This window comes from Zeugodacus cucurbitae, chromosome 3 (assembly GCF_028554725.1).
Source record: "Zeugodacus cucurbitae isolate PBARC_wt_2022May chromosome 3, idZeuCucr1.2, whole genome shotgun sequence".
Taxonomy (NCBI): domain Eukaryota; kingdom Metazoa; phylum Arthropoda; class Insecta; order Diptera; family Tephritidae; genus Zeugodacus; species Zeugodacus cucurbitae.
The window spans coordinates 5005391-5022064 of NC_071668.1; the positions used below are offsets into that span (position 1 = coordinate 5005391).

Below are 16674 nucleotides of genomic sequence, written 5' to 3' on the forward strand. Positions count from 1 at the left end.
ATATTATTAATAATATTTAGAAATTAAGAAAGGGCACAAATTGTAAGGAAGTTGCAACATTGTCGAGCCCATTTGTTTACGTTGTGTAGTCATTTGCTGACACTTGGAAAATACCATATTCAATTAAAGATCAACTTAATAAATTTTACTCCTCTTTATTTTGAATGGCACCGCAACCGGTTGTAACTGGTCTTTCACCCAAAGAGGGTCCTCCCGGAACTCGTGTTATAATACGTGGAGAGTTCTTGGGTACCAGAGCCACTGATCTCATCGGTAAGCTAAATCGTGATACGAGTATTCTCCACTCATGTTAACGCCCTATTTCACAGGTCTAAAAATTTGTGGTTCTGATTGCTTGTTGTCGGCCGAATGGAAATCCGCAAATAAAATAATTGCACGCACCGGGCCCGCAAAGGGCAAAGGCGATATTATTGTCACAACAATTAGTGGTGGCGAAGGCACATCGACTGTACAATTCCGCGCTTATCATGAAACCATAGGCCCTTTAAAAGAGTCGGCAGTATGGATAGAAGAATCACCATCGCAAAATTTTGCTTGGGGACGACGCACATTAGCACAATCAGTGTTGACTCAAGAAGATCCACTTGGTTTGTCCATTGAAGGAAATGAACAAAAAATACCGGAAGACTTGCGTGACTTATTTCCCGAAGCAAGTGGTGATTTATCACAAGAGAACTTTTCACCTTCATGGTTTTTGCTCGAAAATCATTTGGCTACATCGTTCGAAGACCTGAAGGCGGGTCTGGCATATTTAAAGCGCAAAGTGGAAAGTCAAAAAGAGGGTCAACTATCATTTTTAAAATCAAATGCGGGATCTGTGATTGACCAATTGGATACACTCATGAATATTAAAGACAAATTGCAAGAGGATACACGTATATTCGGCACAGAGCCACTCAATGTGCTTGAGAGTTCAATAGAGAGTGAGTACGAACTTTTTTTTATTGTGAATGTGTTATAATTTTTTTTTAAATGACATTCTATAGATTCCATTTCTGAATCAAAAAATATCTTCACGGAGGTGCTATTGCGTAAAGAAAAGGCAGATTCAACGCGCGCCGTACTCTTTGCGCTATCGCGTCATAAATTTTTATTTTGTCTACCCAATTCGGTGGAGCGACGTGCAGAGGCAGGCGAATATGATATTGTCGTGAATGATTATGCGCGCGCCAAGAATTTATTTGGCAAAACTGAAATACCAGTGAGTTGTGTTAAATATTTTAAGGTTAGGCTGGCGGTCATTGCTATAATGTGTACATTTCCAGATGTTTCGACGTGTATTAGAGGAGGTGGATCAACGAATACTACAAATTCGAAAGCAATTACACGAAAAAGTAGTTAAAATGCCACAGAGTGTCGAACAACAAAAGAAACTGATAAAGGCACTGACCAGTCTTGAGGTAAACACTAATTTAATTATTATTTTATTTGTTTATTATTATTTATTTATAATTACCGTTAGGTGCAACAAAGCGGTACGAGTATTGGTGAACGCATACGTAATGTTGATCCCGCCTGGGATGCCATTGAGGCACGTGCAAAGTATTTGGAATATACCTTTAAGCAAACGTTCGAACAATTTGCTTCAAAGGACGCCGGTGGACAAGAAAGTGGGTTTTTTGTATTATTAACCCAAATGTGTTTATTTAATAATATATTTATTATTAGAATCTAAGAATCGCGATAATACCAATCAGCCACACAGCCGTGTCTTGTTTTGTGAGGAAATCTGTGACATCGCCGCTTCGCAATTGCCAGATTTATGGCGTTTAGGGCAATTATATTTCACTGGCGAATTACGTGGTGCACACGATCCCAAACCCGGCGATTTCAAGGTAAACAAAATCGTTTGTATATCTATTATATATATATTTATGCTATATATTTTCTTCAACAGCGCATGATTTTAAATGCAATTGAGAAATTCTGCGCCTACTTGCGTGTCGCCGTGCTAATTGCTTCGGATTTACGTGCGCTGCGTCAAACAACCGGTTTGGCTTGGCCCATTGGCTCATCATCGGCCACCCATCAGTTTCTACCATGGATATCGCAGTGCTTACGTTACACGCGTATCACTTACGCCACGCTAATACGCTTAGATCTGCCATCTGAAGCGCTGGATATCATACAGAAATTGATCGATGAAATACGTATTTTCTGCTTTTCCATCACATTCAAACGTGCCAGTGATCGCTGCAAGAAGTTAGGCGAAGCAGAAACTTGGGAAATGGACGTAGAGGACTTTCCGGGCGCAACAATGTTGCCGAATTGTTTGGAAAAATTGCTGTTAGAGACGCTGGATGAGGCGCAAAATGCGTGCATGAATCCGGAAATTCGGTAAATTAAAAAAAAATTTAATAATTTTTAGTGTTGTTATGACTTATATTGATTTGTTTTTGTAGGGAAGGTAATTTACTGGAGCCACAATCGGATGGTCAACGTGAAGTGTCACAACGTTTGCAAGAATTTCTATCCACCTTCTGTGGTGTTATTGAAGAGTTGGCCTATCAGTCACACGACGAAGAGACACCCACACACAATGTCTCCCAACTGATTGGCTATCCCAACGTACAGCAGACCGCACTAATGTCAGGGCGTTTTTGGAATTCAAGCGTTATAACCTGGGAGCAGCGTATGCTTTGTTGTCTTGCCAACTGCGCATACTGCAATAAAAGCTTCTTTCCACACGTTGGCGATATATTTGTCAAGTACGAAACACCCTAAAAGCAGCCAACAATAACATTTAAATTAATGTCTTTATTTACATTCAGATACGGTTACCCGCTGCCCACACTGGCTATAGAAACATCACGTTATTCCGTTAATCAGTTGTTTACAAATCTCTTGGACGCTTATGTGGAACACAAAGTCGATCCATTAGTTGGCACAATAGAGCCATCCATGTATTTGGGACGCTTTCAATGGGATAACGAAATGGAAATCGGCAAGTTGCGTCCATACGCACACGAATGCTGCGATAATTTGGTGGGTGTTTACTCTGAAATATATACCATATCGCCGGCATTGTTGCGTCCCATTTTGGAGCCAATTGTGCTAACCGTTTCTGAGGAGTTGGCACGCTTAATGAGCTGTGTGCAAGAGTTTAGCTACACTGGCGCCATACAAGCTAACGTGGACATACGCTTGATAAGGGATGCTTTGAAATTTTATACAAATGAAACGGGAAAGTGAGTTATTTTACTATTTTTGTTTTTATAAATTTTATTTTAATCTTTTATATTTTTAATTTTCAGAAATTATTTCCTCGAAGCCTTGGAGGCTATAAAACCACCACTTAATACGGAGCAATTGCGAAAGAGTGATGAAATATTGGAACGTGTAAAGACTTGCATGAAACTGCAATTGGTGTGCTTTTCCGTCAAGGACCCATGAATTTCGTAGCGACTACGAAGCTAGTGTAATATTTACTCTTAGGTTATTTACTTATATCGATATTAATTACCGTTAAGGTTATGCAAATATTTATTCCAATTTGAAACAAACGGCTTAAATGCATAAATATATAATATATATACAGACATACATACATACATACATACATATAGGTATTAGTAAATTTTTCTGAAAATTTTGTGGATTCTATTCAAGATTTTTTGCAAAGTGTATTCCATTTGAGGATCCAGCTAATTTTTCTTAAAATTTGTGGATTCCATTTGAAATTTTTGAAATGTGGATTCCATTTGAGAGTTTTGGAAGTCGTGATGCCCGTTAAATATTACAAAAGCATTAATTTTTATTATTATTAAAAATCGAAATTTATTTTAGAGTAGAATTTTACATATATATGTACATATAACTTTATACAAATTCGTTCATTCTGTATTGACCGATTTTTACAGTTTAAAATCAAACGAAAAGTCATCACCCATAGTTTGGAACTTTTCAAAGTTTTCCTTGATTGCCTTCTCCACATCAATTGAATCGAATTTCTCCTGTATACGCATCTTCACCGGATTCTCCAGCACATCCATAATTTGATAGCGCAACAGGTTGGGTAAAATATTGATAGCAGCTTCTGCGATATAATCCAAAGTGCCGGCACCATCGCTGCGTACTTGTATATTACCCAAATCGATTTGTAGATCATTGATTTGTGGACGCTTACGTGTGTCCAGCGATTGACTCAGATCCACTGTTAAACGTATATATTGCACGGAAAATTTGAATACGCCTGTACGCGAAGCCAGACCAAAATCAATCTCCCAATGACTCTCGCCGGCAATCTCCTGTGTGCCCACATGGAAATGCAATTTAATTGTATTATTTTGCATGGCCACTGACATATCGCCCACACGGTAGAAACTCGACACGCCCCAAATCCAAGAATTCACCAGTTGAAAGGTGAATATGCCTGCCGTGCGATTGTAATCGGGCAAGTGATATGGATCGTAACCCATACTGCGTACTTTCTTACGACCCTCGGCTATGGCCATATCTAGCGGTGATATCGAATTGGGCAGTCGGCGGTCACCTACAAATTTTTCAAGATTCCCATTGATCTCTTCGCGCAACTTCTTATCCGCTTCCTGCAGCATGAACGGTTTCATGGCATCGAAGACGAGCGTGGGCGCTGAGTTCACAACGCTTTGAAATAGATTGCCCACTAAACCCAAGTTCTGGAAGTCCATAGACATATCACCGAATGTGATATCCATTTTTATGCGTTCCGTAGTTAGTTGGCCATCCCTCTCTACCGCGAGTGCTGCATTCGCCTTCACATAGACATTCTTAAGCACAACTGTGAAGGGGCCATTAGCGCGTGTAAACAGTGCGCTCAGTGTGTACAAACCACGCACGTCCATCTTGTCCAGTTGTATGCCGGCTTCGACCTGTAGCGAAATGCAAGTTGGAAGTGCGAATATTATAAAGAGAAATTTGAAGGGAAGGAATTTGTATTCGATTTGTATTTAACTTGTTTTTTGCGTTCGCGACCCATAATGAACTTAGCGCTGTACGTCTCATCGTTGCGTTCGATTCACATATTTGATTTGATTCTAATGTTATCAACAACAAACACACTCAACTTTACATACCAACTCGTTTCCTACTAATCAACACATTTCAAATGCGTTACGATCTTATCTGTGGTGGCGTTCAAGTCAGCGTTGAATAACGCTACATTTACTTTTGTATAAAGAATTTGTATGGAATCCATTGATTAGAATCCATATATTATTTTGTTTACCTTCATTTCCTTGAGATCCGCTTTTATCGAGTCAATGCGAAATTTCGATAATCCATACGCCTTCACCTTCATCATACTCAACGTACCCATACCGATACTTTTACGCATATCCGGCACTTCCATGGGATCTGGTATAGGCGCACCGGGAAAACCCACTGGATCCTCCTGTTTGTAGTGCTCGAGTATGGCGAAGAGCTGCGCGGCCAAACGATTCTCGGTAACTTGTACATTATGTTCGTCTTTTGCATCACTGGAGGACTCAATCTCTGTGTTGGATTCTGCTGCTGTGTCAAGGAAGTATAAACATTTGGATTTTAAATATATCTATATATTTATGTATAGTTGCTTGTGTACTGCTTATTTACCAGCATCCTCTTCGCGTATGAGCGCCGCACTCAGATCCAAGCAAAGTAGTAAAGCGCAAGATAACGCCAGCCATGTGTGCCTTATAAGCATATTTGTTATGTATGTGATAGCAACAACAATTTATCAGTAAAATTTAACAGCATCCACGAAAAGAAGAATCTACACTTAAACACAAGTCTCCTAAGCTGTTCACGACACAACGCTCAGCACACGAATGGCGTCATGAAGCGATAGTAGCCTGACGGGAGGAGTTAATTTGAACTCGCTTGCGAGGAAGCGTAGAAAGTGAGCAATGAGTATGCTGTGTTTTTGCGCTCAGCGCTGAGATTAACAACTTTGATTAAGTACAAGCGAGCATCTTTTCAGTGTATGATAACAGCACACACATATTTTCATAATTTACGCTGCCGTTACGTCGCCAACTTACGTTACGTATCGCTTGTGTTGTATTGAAATTCGTTTTTCTTTTTTGTTTAATAATTTATTACATTTATTACCCAATTCGATTTAGATTCATTTTAAAACTTAATTACTCCAATTTAAAAGTATACAATCAAATTTAACATACATACATACTACTAAACACTATTTAATATGTATATTGTATGCAATTTACGCGTAAATATATAAATATATATATATATATATATATATTTATTTTTAATGTGTATATATGTGTCTGTGCTTTGTGTTTAATGCTGTGATAGATTTTGTTTAAATACACCTTTTTAACTTAGATTTAACATTTCAAAAATGCTTCGAGTTTCATACAAATTTTAAAATCATGCGTACTACAAATTTATTAAAAATGCTCTACAATTAAAACAATGAATTTTCGTTGGAAACATTCAAATTATTTTAACGCCCTAATAATGTTAACACTAAAAACTTATATAACTATGGTAATTTATAATCAAAAAATTCAAAATTATTTTACAATTTGTTCGAAACCATCTAAAACTAATTCATTATAAAATTTCGTACATATATATATATATATACGTGTATATATATTTTATATATAATATAACAACATTATTATTATGTTATATAAAATATATTGCAACTAGCCTATTTGCTTATGTTTTGCTTGCAAGCATAAAGCAATGCCTAAAATTAGGCAAAAAATACACAAGACGTAGCTGATGTTGGGGAATATAGCCCAAAACTAGTTAAGAGTAGCGCACATTACAAAAAATTATAAACAATAATTATAATGTTTCAAAAAAGATTTAAACAAATTTTAATTAAAAAGTGCTTTCAACTGAGCTTTGGCAAATTTTGTTTACGTTTTTGAACTAATTTCGCATACTACAGCTGTGTAGTATAGACTGCATAAATATATTAAAAAAGAGTATTTTTTTTTTTGTTGACAAAAACGCGATCTAACCTTACATGCACAAATTATAAAATTTAACTAGTTTCAGTCAGACTTCAAATATGAAATATTAAATGATTAGTTTAAAATTAAAATAATATTAATAAATACATATATACAACAACAACTGCCGCGTTAAATTATTGGTTCTCGCTTACAGCTTTGGTTTAGTTTCTCCAGCTGTTTGTGGTGTCCGTCGTAAACATGTCTACTACAAATTGAGTTATGCTAAAGCCGCCACTGCTAATTAAAAACACTAATGTGTGCTGCTTCTAAATAATATTAATTACTCTTTAGACTCTTACGAGTTAAAAAAAGCCACATTTGCATTTCACTGGAAATGGAAAAGCTAACAAAAAATGTTTTGTACTAAATATACATCCAAGCCGTAGACCAAACAAACTAAAAAGTGTTGACTTTGTATTTTTTTTGTTAAGCATAATAAATAATTGCACTAAAAGAGGCTTATTTTTTTGATTTCTATATAAGTTAAATTTTTTTGAAAAAAAAACAACGGTACATGTCAACTGTATAAAAATATTTCGAAATACTTTGTGTAAATAAAATGCGTTAAACCAACACCCTTTTTTTTGAAACTCTAATACCTTGCAGTTTTTGATATTTGCCTGAGCTCTGAGTGTTTCAAGTATGCTAGAAAGTTTGCTGTTGATTCTACTTTTTGTTCTTTAAAAGTAGTTTAAACAATTCAACTTGTTACAATTGCAAACTTTCCCAACACCTGAAGTTACCTGTTTAACTCAATAATAAATAGCTTACTTTTGATCATATCGCTTCTTTAACGCCAAAGTCAGCGCGCGCGCTTACCGTGTTAGTTGCCTACTCCGCTTATTATTGTCAAACTACATATCGCTCGCTTCAATGACTTCCACCAAAGCGGGTGTCATGTGTGAGCCCGCACCCGTGATATTCATATTCATGCCCAGACTCATGCGACTAGCGCTGCCACTACCGCTGCCCGTGCTGCCACTACTCAGTGACGGCACAGAGGTTATGCGCGTGGCTGTTGCTGCGTTCGACAGGCCACTGTGGCTATAAATGGTGGAGAGCATATTTGAGTTGTTGTTGCTGCCGCTATGCGCCACGCTCGTTGATGTGACAGCGCCTGTGGTGAAATTCAGATATTCCGCTTCTGTGGAATCTGTGGAAAACATTTCCGTTTTGAAGGTGTTTGGTGAAGAGGACACAATAATCGGTGACAGCGTGATTGTTGTGGCCGAGGAGGACAGTATTGGTGTTAGTGTTTGTGTATGATGCATATTGTTGTTGTTGCTGATCGTGGCTGGGCGCATTGTTACAATGTTCTGTTTGACTTGTTGATTATGTGTGTGTCTATTATGCAGTTGTTGTTGCTGTTGCTGTTGATGATGATGTTGTAGTTGCAGCGGCAATGAAGTGGCTGCCACATATTTGCTTTCAACAGTTGCTGCTGAGGTATTATTAGCGGATGTGGTAATTATATGCGACGAAACAAGCCGTTGTCCATGTATTTGTTGCAAATGATGCTTCTGTTGCTGCTGTTGTTGTTGTACGCGATGCTGCTGCTGTAAGTGTTGCTGTTGATGCAGCAGCACACTTTGTTGTGCGCTCTTAGTCGTTACGGTAGTTGGCGCTGTTGTGGTGTTGCTGGTACTTGTGTTGGTTAAAATATTCACTGTTGTCATGTTACCCAATAGAGTACCGCTATGGTTACTACTGCCGTTGGCCGATGAAGTTACCTGTAACTGGGGAATACTATGAATACGCTGAATGCTGGCGTTGTTTTGTTGGTGATGGTGCGCCTGTCCAGTGGTTAAAACATTTACAACTAATATTTGGAGATAAAAAGAAAATATTTCATTAATGTTGCACAATTATAACCTAGCTTTATATCAATCTCTTTAGGGATTTTAGGTTTACCTTGATATTTGCCCTCAGCATTTTGTATGAGCACAGATTCCATAGGCAACATATTGGTTTGGTGTTGGTTACCACTGATGGTGGTGACCGTCTGTGTTTGCTGTTGTTGTTGCTGATGTTGCTGCGTTGAAATTGGATGCAAACTAATGAACGGTATTAACGTTGCTCCTTTGGAAGACGGTGATGAGGAGTTGGGCAAATGCAGTTGTGAGCTTACTGTTGCCATTGATGGTGAGGATAATGTTGCAGTTGAAGTGCTCTGCTGTTCGGACACAATTGTTATGGCCTGCTGTTGATGCGCTGGGTGTTGTAGCGGTGAAGTTGTTGTTGCCGTGGATGTGTTGTGGGCGCGAACTGTCATAGTGTTACCCACCTGCAGCTCGTTTGGGCTTAATCTGGGTGTTTCGTCGGCGACTTGTATTTCATAGCACGCCAGTTCTGGTATTACTGGACGCACTTTACCGCCATCCGGGCGATGCGGATTTCGACAGCCGCGACATTTGCAACCTATGCAAGATTTGGAATCCACATAGCAGGGACAACGTTGACCGCAACAAGTCAGTTTACCAGGCGTTGGTGTGGCATTGCCGCATCGACAACCTCTACGCTTCGCATTCAACTTGTTGGCCTGAGTTTGTTGTTGTGTTGTTGCAATTGTGTTACAAATTGGCGCAGGTGTTGAGGTGGGTGTTGACACCGTTGATATTGCTGTTGCAACAGTCTTCTGCAAAGAAAATAAGTTTATTTGTCAAAAGGAGTTTGACATGAATTTTAAAATTTGAAATTACCCTCTGTCCGTTTTCCTCATCTGCATCCGTTTTCCTTTTAATTGTAATCTTATTGCCGACACCAGTGTAGAGTACAGAATACATGGCTGAACCATTGGAAACCGTTTTTATGGAGGGTGGATTACGTATTTGTTGTGAAGTAATTGTGGCAGTGGTTGTCGTTGCAGGTGTGCTGGTCGCCGATGTAGGCGACGCTACTGCACCTGTAGTTGCCGAAGAGATGATTGCTGAAGAGGGTGTTACAGACGCAGATACTTTAAAAGTAACTGAGGCATTGTTATCCGAGTTATTTAGACCGGCCGCTTTAACTGCTGAAGCTATGCTGATTGGAGCACCGCCTCGTGCTTGCGCTTGCGCAAGTTGACGTTTAAGGGATTGTAGTTTGGCGGAGGCTATTGTCAACGGAGCAGTGGTGGTGGCGGATGACGATACAATCGGTACCACAATACCAGGAGTGTTGGGACCAACGTAAGTAATTGTGGGAGGCGCAGATAGTGAGGCAATGCTACTGTTGCTGCTACCCACAATTGATTGGGTAGCGCATAAATGTGGTGTTTGTATATTATTAGATTCACTGGCGTTAGTTTTTATATTCTTAACATACAACATATGCGACTGACCGTGCGTCTGTTGCTGTTGTTGGTTTGTCACATTAACTTTTGATGTCATTAGAATGTGCGCATTGCTGGTGGTAGAGCTGCCATGGTTGTTGGTCTGTTCCCGCTTGATGATAGCAGTGTGTGTTGGTAGCAAAGTTAATGCGTTGTTAGTTGACGTCGCGGGTGCAATTGGAGAAGTTGAAAGACGAGGGGCGGTCTGGGTTTGAATCCTTTTCTGAGGCACTAATAAAGGTGCCAACGGCGTTACAGCACTCACAATCGGTGCTGACTGATTTGAAACACTTGTAACAGCCGCTGGTATTGTAAGAAGCGTATTTTGTATTTTGATTCCCGATCCAAATTGTGGTAAATCCGCACTAAAAGCATTTAATATATCATCATAACGTGCGCCCTCTTGTATAATATCACCGCAAGTTGTCATATGTGGCATTGCAGATACACCGAATACATTTTCTCCACTACATGTGAGCGCCTGGTGCGCCTTTTGGCGACTTAGCTGATTGTAAAAATTCGTTGACAATAAATGCTCACAAAGGCTTTTATAACAAAGTAGAAGGCAACGCATAGTTTTATTCTCCGCATATGTTTTAAAATCCTGCAAATCTTTGCAATTTATACATAAGGGACGCAGTGCTTTACGTCCACGAACACATAACCTACACACGTTATGTTGACATCGCGCATTATTTAAAGGCTCATAGGGATCATTTAGAAGGCGGGCACAAACAGCACAAGAAAGTAGTTGCCGAAGTTGTCCAAACAAGCGAGTAAGGTCATGCAAGCGTTGCTCACCAAGACCGTTATTTTCAGCAGTAGTATCAAACTGCAGCACTAGTTGCGCGGTAGAAACATAAACACAAACAGCGTTCATCGCGTCAAGACGCTTCTCTTCACCAACACCGCTACCTCCACTTAAGCCCCCACTGACCACAGAAAACATCAATAAATACAGTTGATAAAAAATTCCGTTCAACACTATGCAGATGTAAATAAAGTGATACTGACACTTGGCAATTTAATGTCCCATATTCGCTACAAACTATTTATATGTATATATTTATTGTTTTCTTCATATGTTTTGTTGTTATTGGTTTAATGAGACTGTTGCAAAATCGATGGCGCTAACAACCGGCGGTCAATGGTCGAAATGCGAGCGTTTGTAAATCGTTTGTAACACTTTTAACTTGTTTTATAAGTAATTAAATATAAAAGGTAACGAGGACATAGATTTCAACAGCGGCCATATAATTGCTATAACACTTTATTCACTGAAATTAATGTCACCAAAAGAACGTCGTTTGCTTGCGGCTGTTAATTGCTTTTATATTTGACACGCGCTCAATAATTCAACACAAAAAATCTTTTGCAGACAATATTATTGCAAATTATATATAACTTTGCACTTCACACACACACTGCTAGAAAAAATTTGTTTTTGTTCTAATTTGATTTAGAAAATTGTAATGCAAAATAAAAATTGCGCTGAAAAATGCTGAAAATTCTGATAAAGCACTAGCAAAACTCGCCGATTGTTTTTTGGCATTTCATTTTACTATTGACATTCACTTTGTTGACATTCTTTGCATTTTTCTTTTATGCCTATTCTTATTTATTGGGTAAGTACTGTACGAAGTAAAAGTAAAGAATGGTTTGGCTAAATTGCAAAAAAGAATAACTGCAACCAACTTTGGTTTTGAAATTCACCGCCAGAAAGGAACTAGAAAAGCGGAAAAGTGGCATTTTTATTCGAAAGTAAAATTTCTTTTTTATAATTGTAGTGCTGATTAGTTTGTTTTAAAATATAAGTTGTCCATTAAATTAAGAATATGTCGCTGAATACTACGCATAAATGGTGAAGCTAGTGCCTTGTACGAGTACTTAGCAAAAATCAGTCATTTCGTGCTTCCGGGTGGTGCAGTCTTTGGTATGTGTGGAATTGTGTTATTGGTCATGAGACTTGGATGAAAGCGCTTGGACGCAATGTATTACAGGTAAGTGCATATTGTCATTGCATTTATGTACACTAATAAATTATTTCTTGTTAATAAAATAAATTACTATAGAGCACAAAATCAAGCTATGTACATCAGTATGTGTGCCAGGCCTGTCTCAAATAATACCGAAGCACAATTGAATGCTTTAGCACGGCATAATTGTGCTTGTAACTATTGTTGGGAATCAGCTCAATTTAATAGAGCTCCAAAATAAGGTAAGTATATATTTAGTCCTATTTAGTCCTATTTATCATTGATATATGCTAAAAAGTAAGCTCAAGGAGAAGAGGGTTTGAATGGCGAAACTAAATAATACTTCTGCGCTTTTCTTATATCCTTCCGGTTATAATAACTGAAAGATAGGACATAACGGATGCGTTAAAACGACAACAACAACAATAAAGCGGGTACCCAATTTGTGTCCTTTCTTTTTTAATTTTTTTTTCTATATATGCTAAAAAGTAAGCATAAAGAGAAGAGGGTTAGAATGGGGAAACTAAATAAAATACTTCTGTGGTTTTCTTATATCCTTCCGGTTATAATAACTGAAAGATGGGACATAACGGATGTGTTAAAACGACAACAACAACAATATAGCGGATATCGAATTTGTGTCCTTTCTTTATTTATTTTTTGGTTAGTTTTTCCATTCTTGTTAAACCATGGCGTTAGTTAGTATTCAATTTTGAATTTTAGCATAACCTTTAAAGCTGAAACGAATTTCGTAGTAGAACAAACATGACGAAACCTTAATCAATGCTCACTTTTAATTTTGCTTGCATCAACATTTCACGGAAAAGTCAATGAATCTTTCGTTTATTTGAGCATTTTAATCAACACCTTTCGGCAAGTAAACTAAAAAGAAAATTCGAAAAAATAATAACCAATGCGTAAACAGAAGCAAATTATAATACACAAATGTATATTGAAAGTGCAAATGCTATGCCGTCCACATCTGTTGCTACAGTGAAAAAAAAATATAAAAAAAATACAGCATAACAAGAAAATCGCGAAAATATCTATAAAGCATGTTCGTATCGCATAAGCGAAGTGATGCAAAGAATCAGCCGGTCAGTTAATGCTATGCCAGTCGGACTCTTGATCTAAACGCCCCAATCTACTTACAATGACGGGGTGTCTCTATTTCATTGGGTGCACGCACAGCTTTCGAACCATATGGAAATTGTGCGCTCCTCTCTTTACCGGCAAACGCATACATTTTCCTGACACGATCGCGCGCGGCACTAGCCACCGTCTCGTCGTCTACATAATACCTACACAAGCACATTTCGGTGAGCATATCCTAGGTATGTAATCATGCACGGATCACCAATACAACTCAAGACATCAGAGCACACAGCGCACATAACGCCTTCGAAACAGCAACAGCATTCACATCCATACACTTACAGCTTTATTAACGGTACATATCGTCCGCATTGGGGGACTCTTGGCAGCCATCGTTATTGCAAGTGGAAAATTCTTTCAGTTGGTGTTTCGTACTCGTCGAGTGTTGTTCTCGGTTTCTTCCTCAGAAGATTTTCCGTTTCTCATCTAAAATAAGTTTTATTTATTTCATTTGTATATACATATACACACATATATAGTATATACGTCGCGGCACTTTGAGTTAAAAACGTTTTTTCTGTTTGACAATTCGATCGGGGGGAAAACCGCAACGTTTTACATTGGTGTACCATTAAGTGTACGGCTAATTTGTGTATTGATCTTAACGTGTCCAGCGTTTATGGTTAGTAACGTGTTCAATTTGTCAAATATTTCACAATTAAACTGAAAATCGCGAAACCCATCGCCTTTGCACTTACCGGAAATGTTCAGCAAAGTTACATAACAAGCAAAAATACATGCATATATATTTTTTTGCTGAACGTTAAACGCATAATTTTTATTAAAATTCAGCGCACACATATTTATCGAATAGTGTGAAAATGTGTGAAAAAAATTATAATGAAAGACTTTATTGAGTGGCAGTATTTGTAATTATTACATTTCAGTATTCAAAAATACATACACATACATATGTGTGTATGTGTGTGTGTTAGTGAAACTATTTGAAACCAAAAGTGTACAACAAAAACATAAATCGGTCGGTGGAAATGTGTAGTTGAGTGTGTGGCCACTACTGTCAGTAAAAGTGTTCCATCAGTTGCAGTAATATCGCCTACAGCAATAGCAATAGCAACAGCACCAGCAGCTAGCAGCCAGCGCCAGTAGAACACGCAGCAGAAATTCGGTTGAACAAGTTTAACGAACTGAGTTCATTTCTATTTTTGAAATACGAAATGATTTTCCCAATTTTTCTTTTACTCTATTTCATTTAACGAATTGGCCACAAAGTGTGCTATTGCTAGTGCTATTGTTGTTGTTATTGCTGTTGATTTTGCTGATGATTTGGATGCTACTGTTTGGTCTTGGCTATGTGTATGATTATGGCCATAGCGGCCGCTGTGTGTGTGTGGCTGCGTGCGGTTGGCTAGCCCGTAGCGCCGCACAGCCTCACAGCCTTGCCATGGCCTATGTATAAGTGACTACACTGTAAATAATTTATATCGCATTAGGCAGGAATTAAAGGAAAAATGTGCTGTATTTAATTATAATATAATGTAATGAATTAATTTAATGATAATTTAAAAAAAAAACTGGTAAAGATAAAAGTAATAGTGAAAGGCGGTTTAAAAAAAAAATTTAATTTAATAATAAAATTTGTAATAATATAATAACGTAAATTATGAAATTAATATTTTTTATAAAAATTGTCGCCTAGACTTTGATTATAGATTACACAATGTAATAGATTAATTTAATAATAATAATTAAAAAATAATTTTTTAAACCAAAAAAAAAAAAATTAATAATAATAATGTAATAATAGCGTAAATTATGAATCATTTTTATAAGACAAGTTCATAATAATAATTAAAAAAAATATTATTTTTGTCAAAAAAATTAATATTAATGTAATAATAACGAAAATTATGAAATTAATCATATTAATAAGAAAATGTCGCTGATACTTTAGCGAAGATCGTCGTTTTAATGCAATTTCTATTACAAAATTAATAACAAATTTTCCGCTAAAATTTAGTTTTCAATGTTTATTCGGGGGACAGCTCTAGTTAGAATAAATTATAGAATTTAACGCAGTTTTGTACATAGAACAGCCAATTTCATATTTTAAAATTATTTCATAAAAGTTAGTAATTTTTTGTTTTCAAATAAAATCCCTTTGTGTTTCCTTATGAAATATTTTTTCATCGAAAATCCGAAGTGACAGTTGATTACTAGTTTAATTTAAAATGAAACTAATTTTTCACAGTGTATTCAACAATTTTTATAGCCTTTCAATAATTAACTCTTTGGCATTTTTTTTTATTGCTATCCAAATATTGGCTTTTTGCATAAATTTACTACACTTTGCATCACTTTATAGTGTACAAATGTTGGAATAAACAAAAAAAGAAAGAATAAAACAATTTTCCACAGGAAACAAGCAGACGCATGTTGCTTTAATTAGAACAAAATCCAGAAATTCATTTTTCAAATGAGTTTTAGCACACTTGCGCCTGTATTATATACACGGAATAGATCATCATATGGTTTTGTGACTATATATTTGAATTATTTAAATATAAGCTCTAACTTTTTAAGTTTTTTTACAATAAATTTTCTAAAATTTCTCCAACTAAACCTGTTCAATTAAATTAATAATTTCAATACGAAAATTTTAATAAAACTATTTAAAATTTTCAAAGTTTTGTTTGCAATAAATTTTCTAAAATTTCTCCAACTAAATCTGTTCAATTAACTTAATAATTTCAATACGAAAATTGTATTAAAAAAATTCTAAATTTTCAAAAAAACAAAATTTTTTTTTTATTCAACTAGAATAATCCAACAAAATATTTATCAGAACTGCTCATATGCAATAGAAGCCATTTTTAAATTCCACCCCCTTAACCATTTCAAGATCATTCGAGTGTAATCCAGTTCACAATGTAACACCGTCAATCTAGGCATGCTAAGCTTACGCGCACCATCTGCCAAGGTCTGTAAAAAACAACAACAACATTAGTAATACTTTTGTTTGCGTTAAAAGCAACTACTTAATCCCTAACAATAAACTAAAGTTTTTTATGAATAATGGTCCGCCTTAGCATTTCGCTACGCGTATATAATAAATTAACCCGGAAAATGTCGAAAAACTGTCAATGCTGCCAACAGACGAAAGTAATTTCACTTGTATATCAAGATGTTTTCTTGTATTTGGACCATGAAAACATGCGCCAATATGTGAACATTCCCACTCACGCACATACATACATATGTACATATGAACGCGATCACATCATGCCATCCACAACTC

At 36.8% G+C, this 16674-nt stretch overlaps 4 protein-coding genes across 7 annotated transcripts in view; 2 read left to right on the forward strand and 2 right to left on the reverse strand.

Annotated features, from left to right (window-relative positions):
- The first annotated feature begins 24 nt into the window (after positions 1-24).
- Positions 25-3572, forward strand: LOC105214166 (exocyst complex component 2). The gene is made up of 10 exons (XM_011187425.3): positions 25-273; positions 330-944; positions 1008-1222; positions 1287-1421; positions 1484-1631; positions 1690-1856; positions 1919-2358; positions 2424-2729; positions 2793-3209; positions 3276-3572. Exons 1-10 carry the CDS (start codon positions 165-167, stop codon positions 3412-3414), a joined length of 2691 nt encoding a protein of 896 aa, XP_011185727.2. The 5' UTR covers positions 25-164; the 3' UTR covers positions 3415-3572.
- A 200-nt stretch (positions 3573-3772) lies between these two features.
- Positions 3773-5736, reverse strand: LOC105214167 (uncharacterized). Of its 2 annotated transcripts, none has more exons than XM_011187428.3 (3): positions 5593-5736; positions 5228-5508; positions 3773-4871 (listed from the first exon to the last, which is right to left on the reverse strand). In XM_011187428.3, the coding sequence occupies exons 1-3, from the start codon at positions 5681-5683 to the stop codon at positions 3876-3878; spliced, it is 1368 nt and encodes a 455-aa protein (XP_011185730.1). In that variant the 5' UTR covers positions 5684-5736; the 3' UTR covers positions 3773-3875. The 2 variants fall into 2 exon arrangements, with proteins under 2 accessions (XP_011185730.1, XP_011185729.1); XM_011187427.3 differs by having other exon boundaries at positions 5228-5511; positions 5593-5734.
- On the reverse strand, positions 5588-11851 carry LOC105214168 (mucin-4). The gene is made up of 3 exons (XM_011187430.3): positions 9677-11851; positions 8889-9612; positions 5588-8796 (listed from the first exon to the last, which is right to left on the reverse strand). Exons 1-3 carry the CDS (start codon positions 11234-11236, stop codon positions 7832-7834), a joined length of 3249 nt encoding a protein of 1082 aa, XP_011185732.2. The 5' UTR covers positions 11237-11851; the 3' UTR covers positions 5588-7831.
- A 1932-nt stretch (positions 11852-13783) lies between these two features.
- Positions 13784-16674, forward strand: part of LOC105214212 (muscle-specific protein 300 kDa) — a 178799-nt gene continuing 175908 nt past the window's right edge. For all 3 annotated transcript variants that reach the window (XM_054228214.1, XM_029041591.2, XM_029041595.2), the window contains exon 1: positions 13784-14040. The gene's annotated coding sequence lies outside the window, so the exon portion shown is untranslated. The remainder of the gene's footprint in view (positions 14041-16674) is intronic.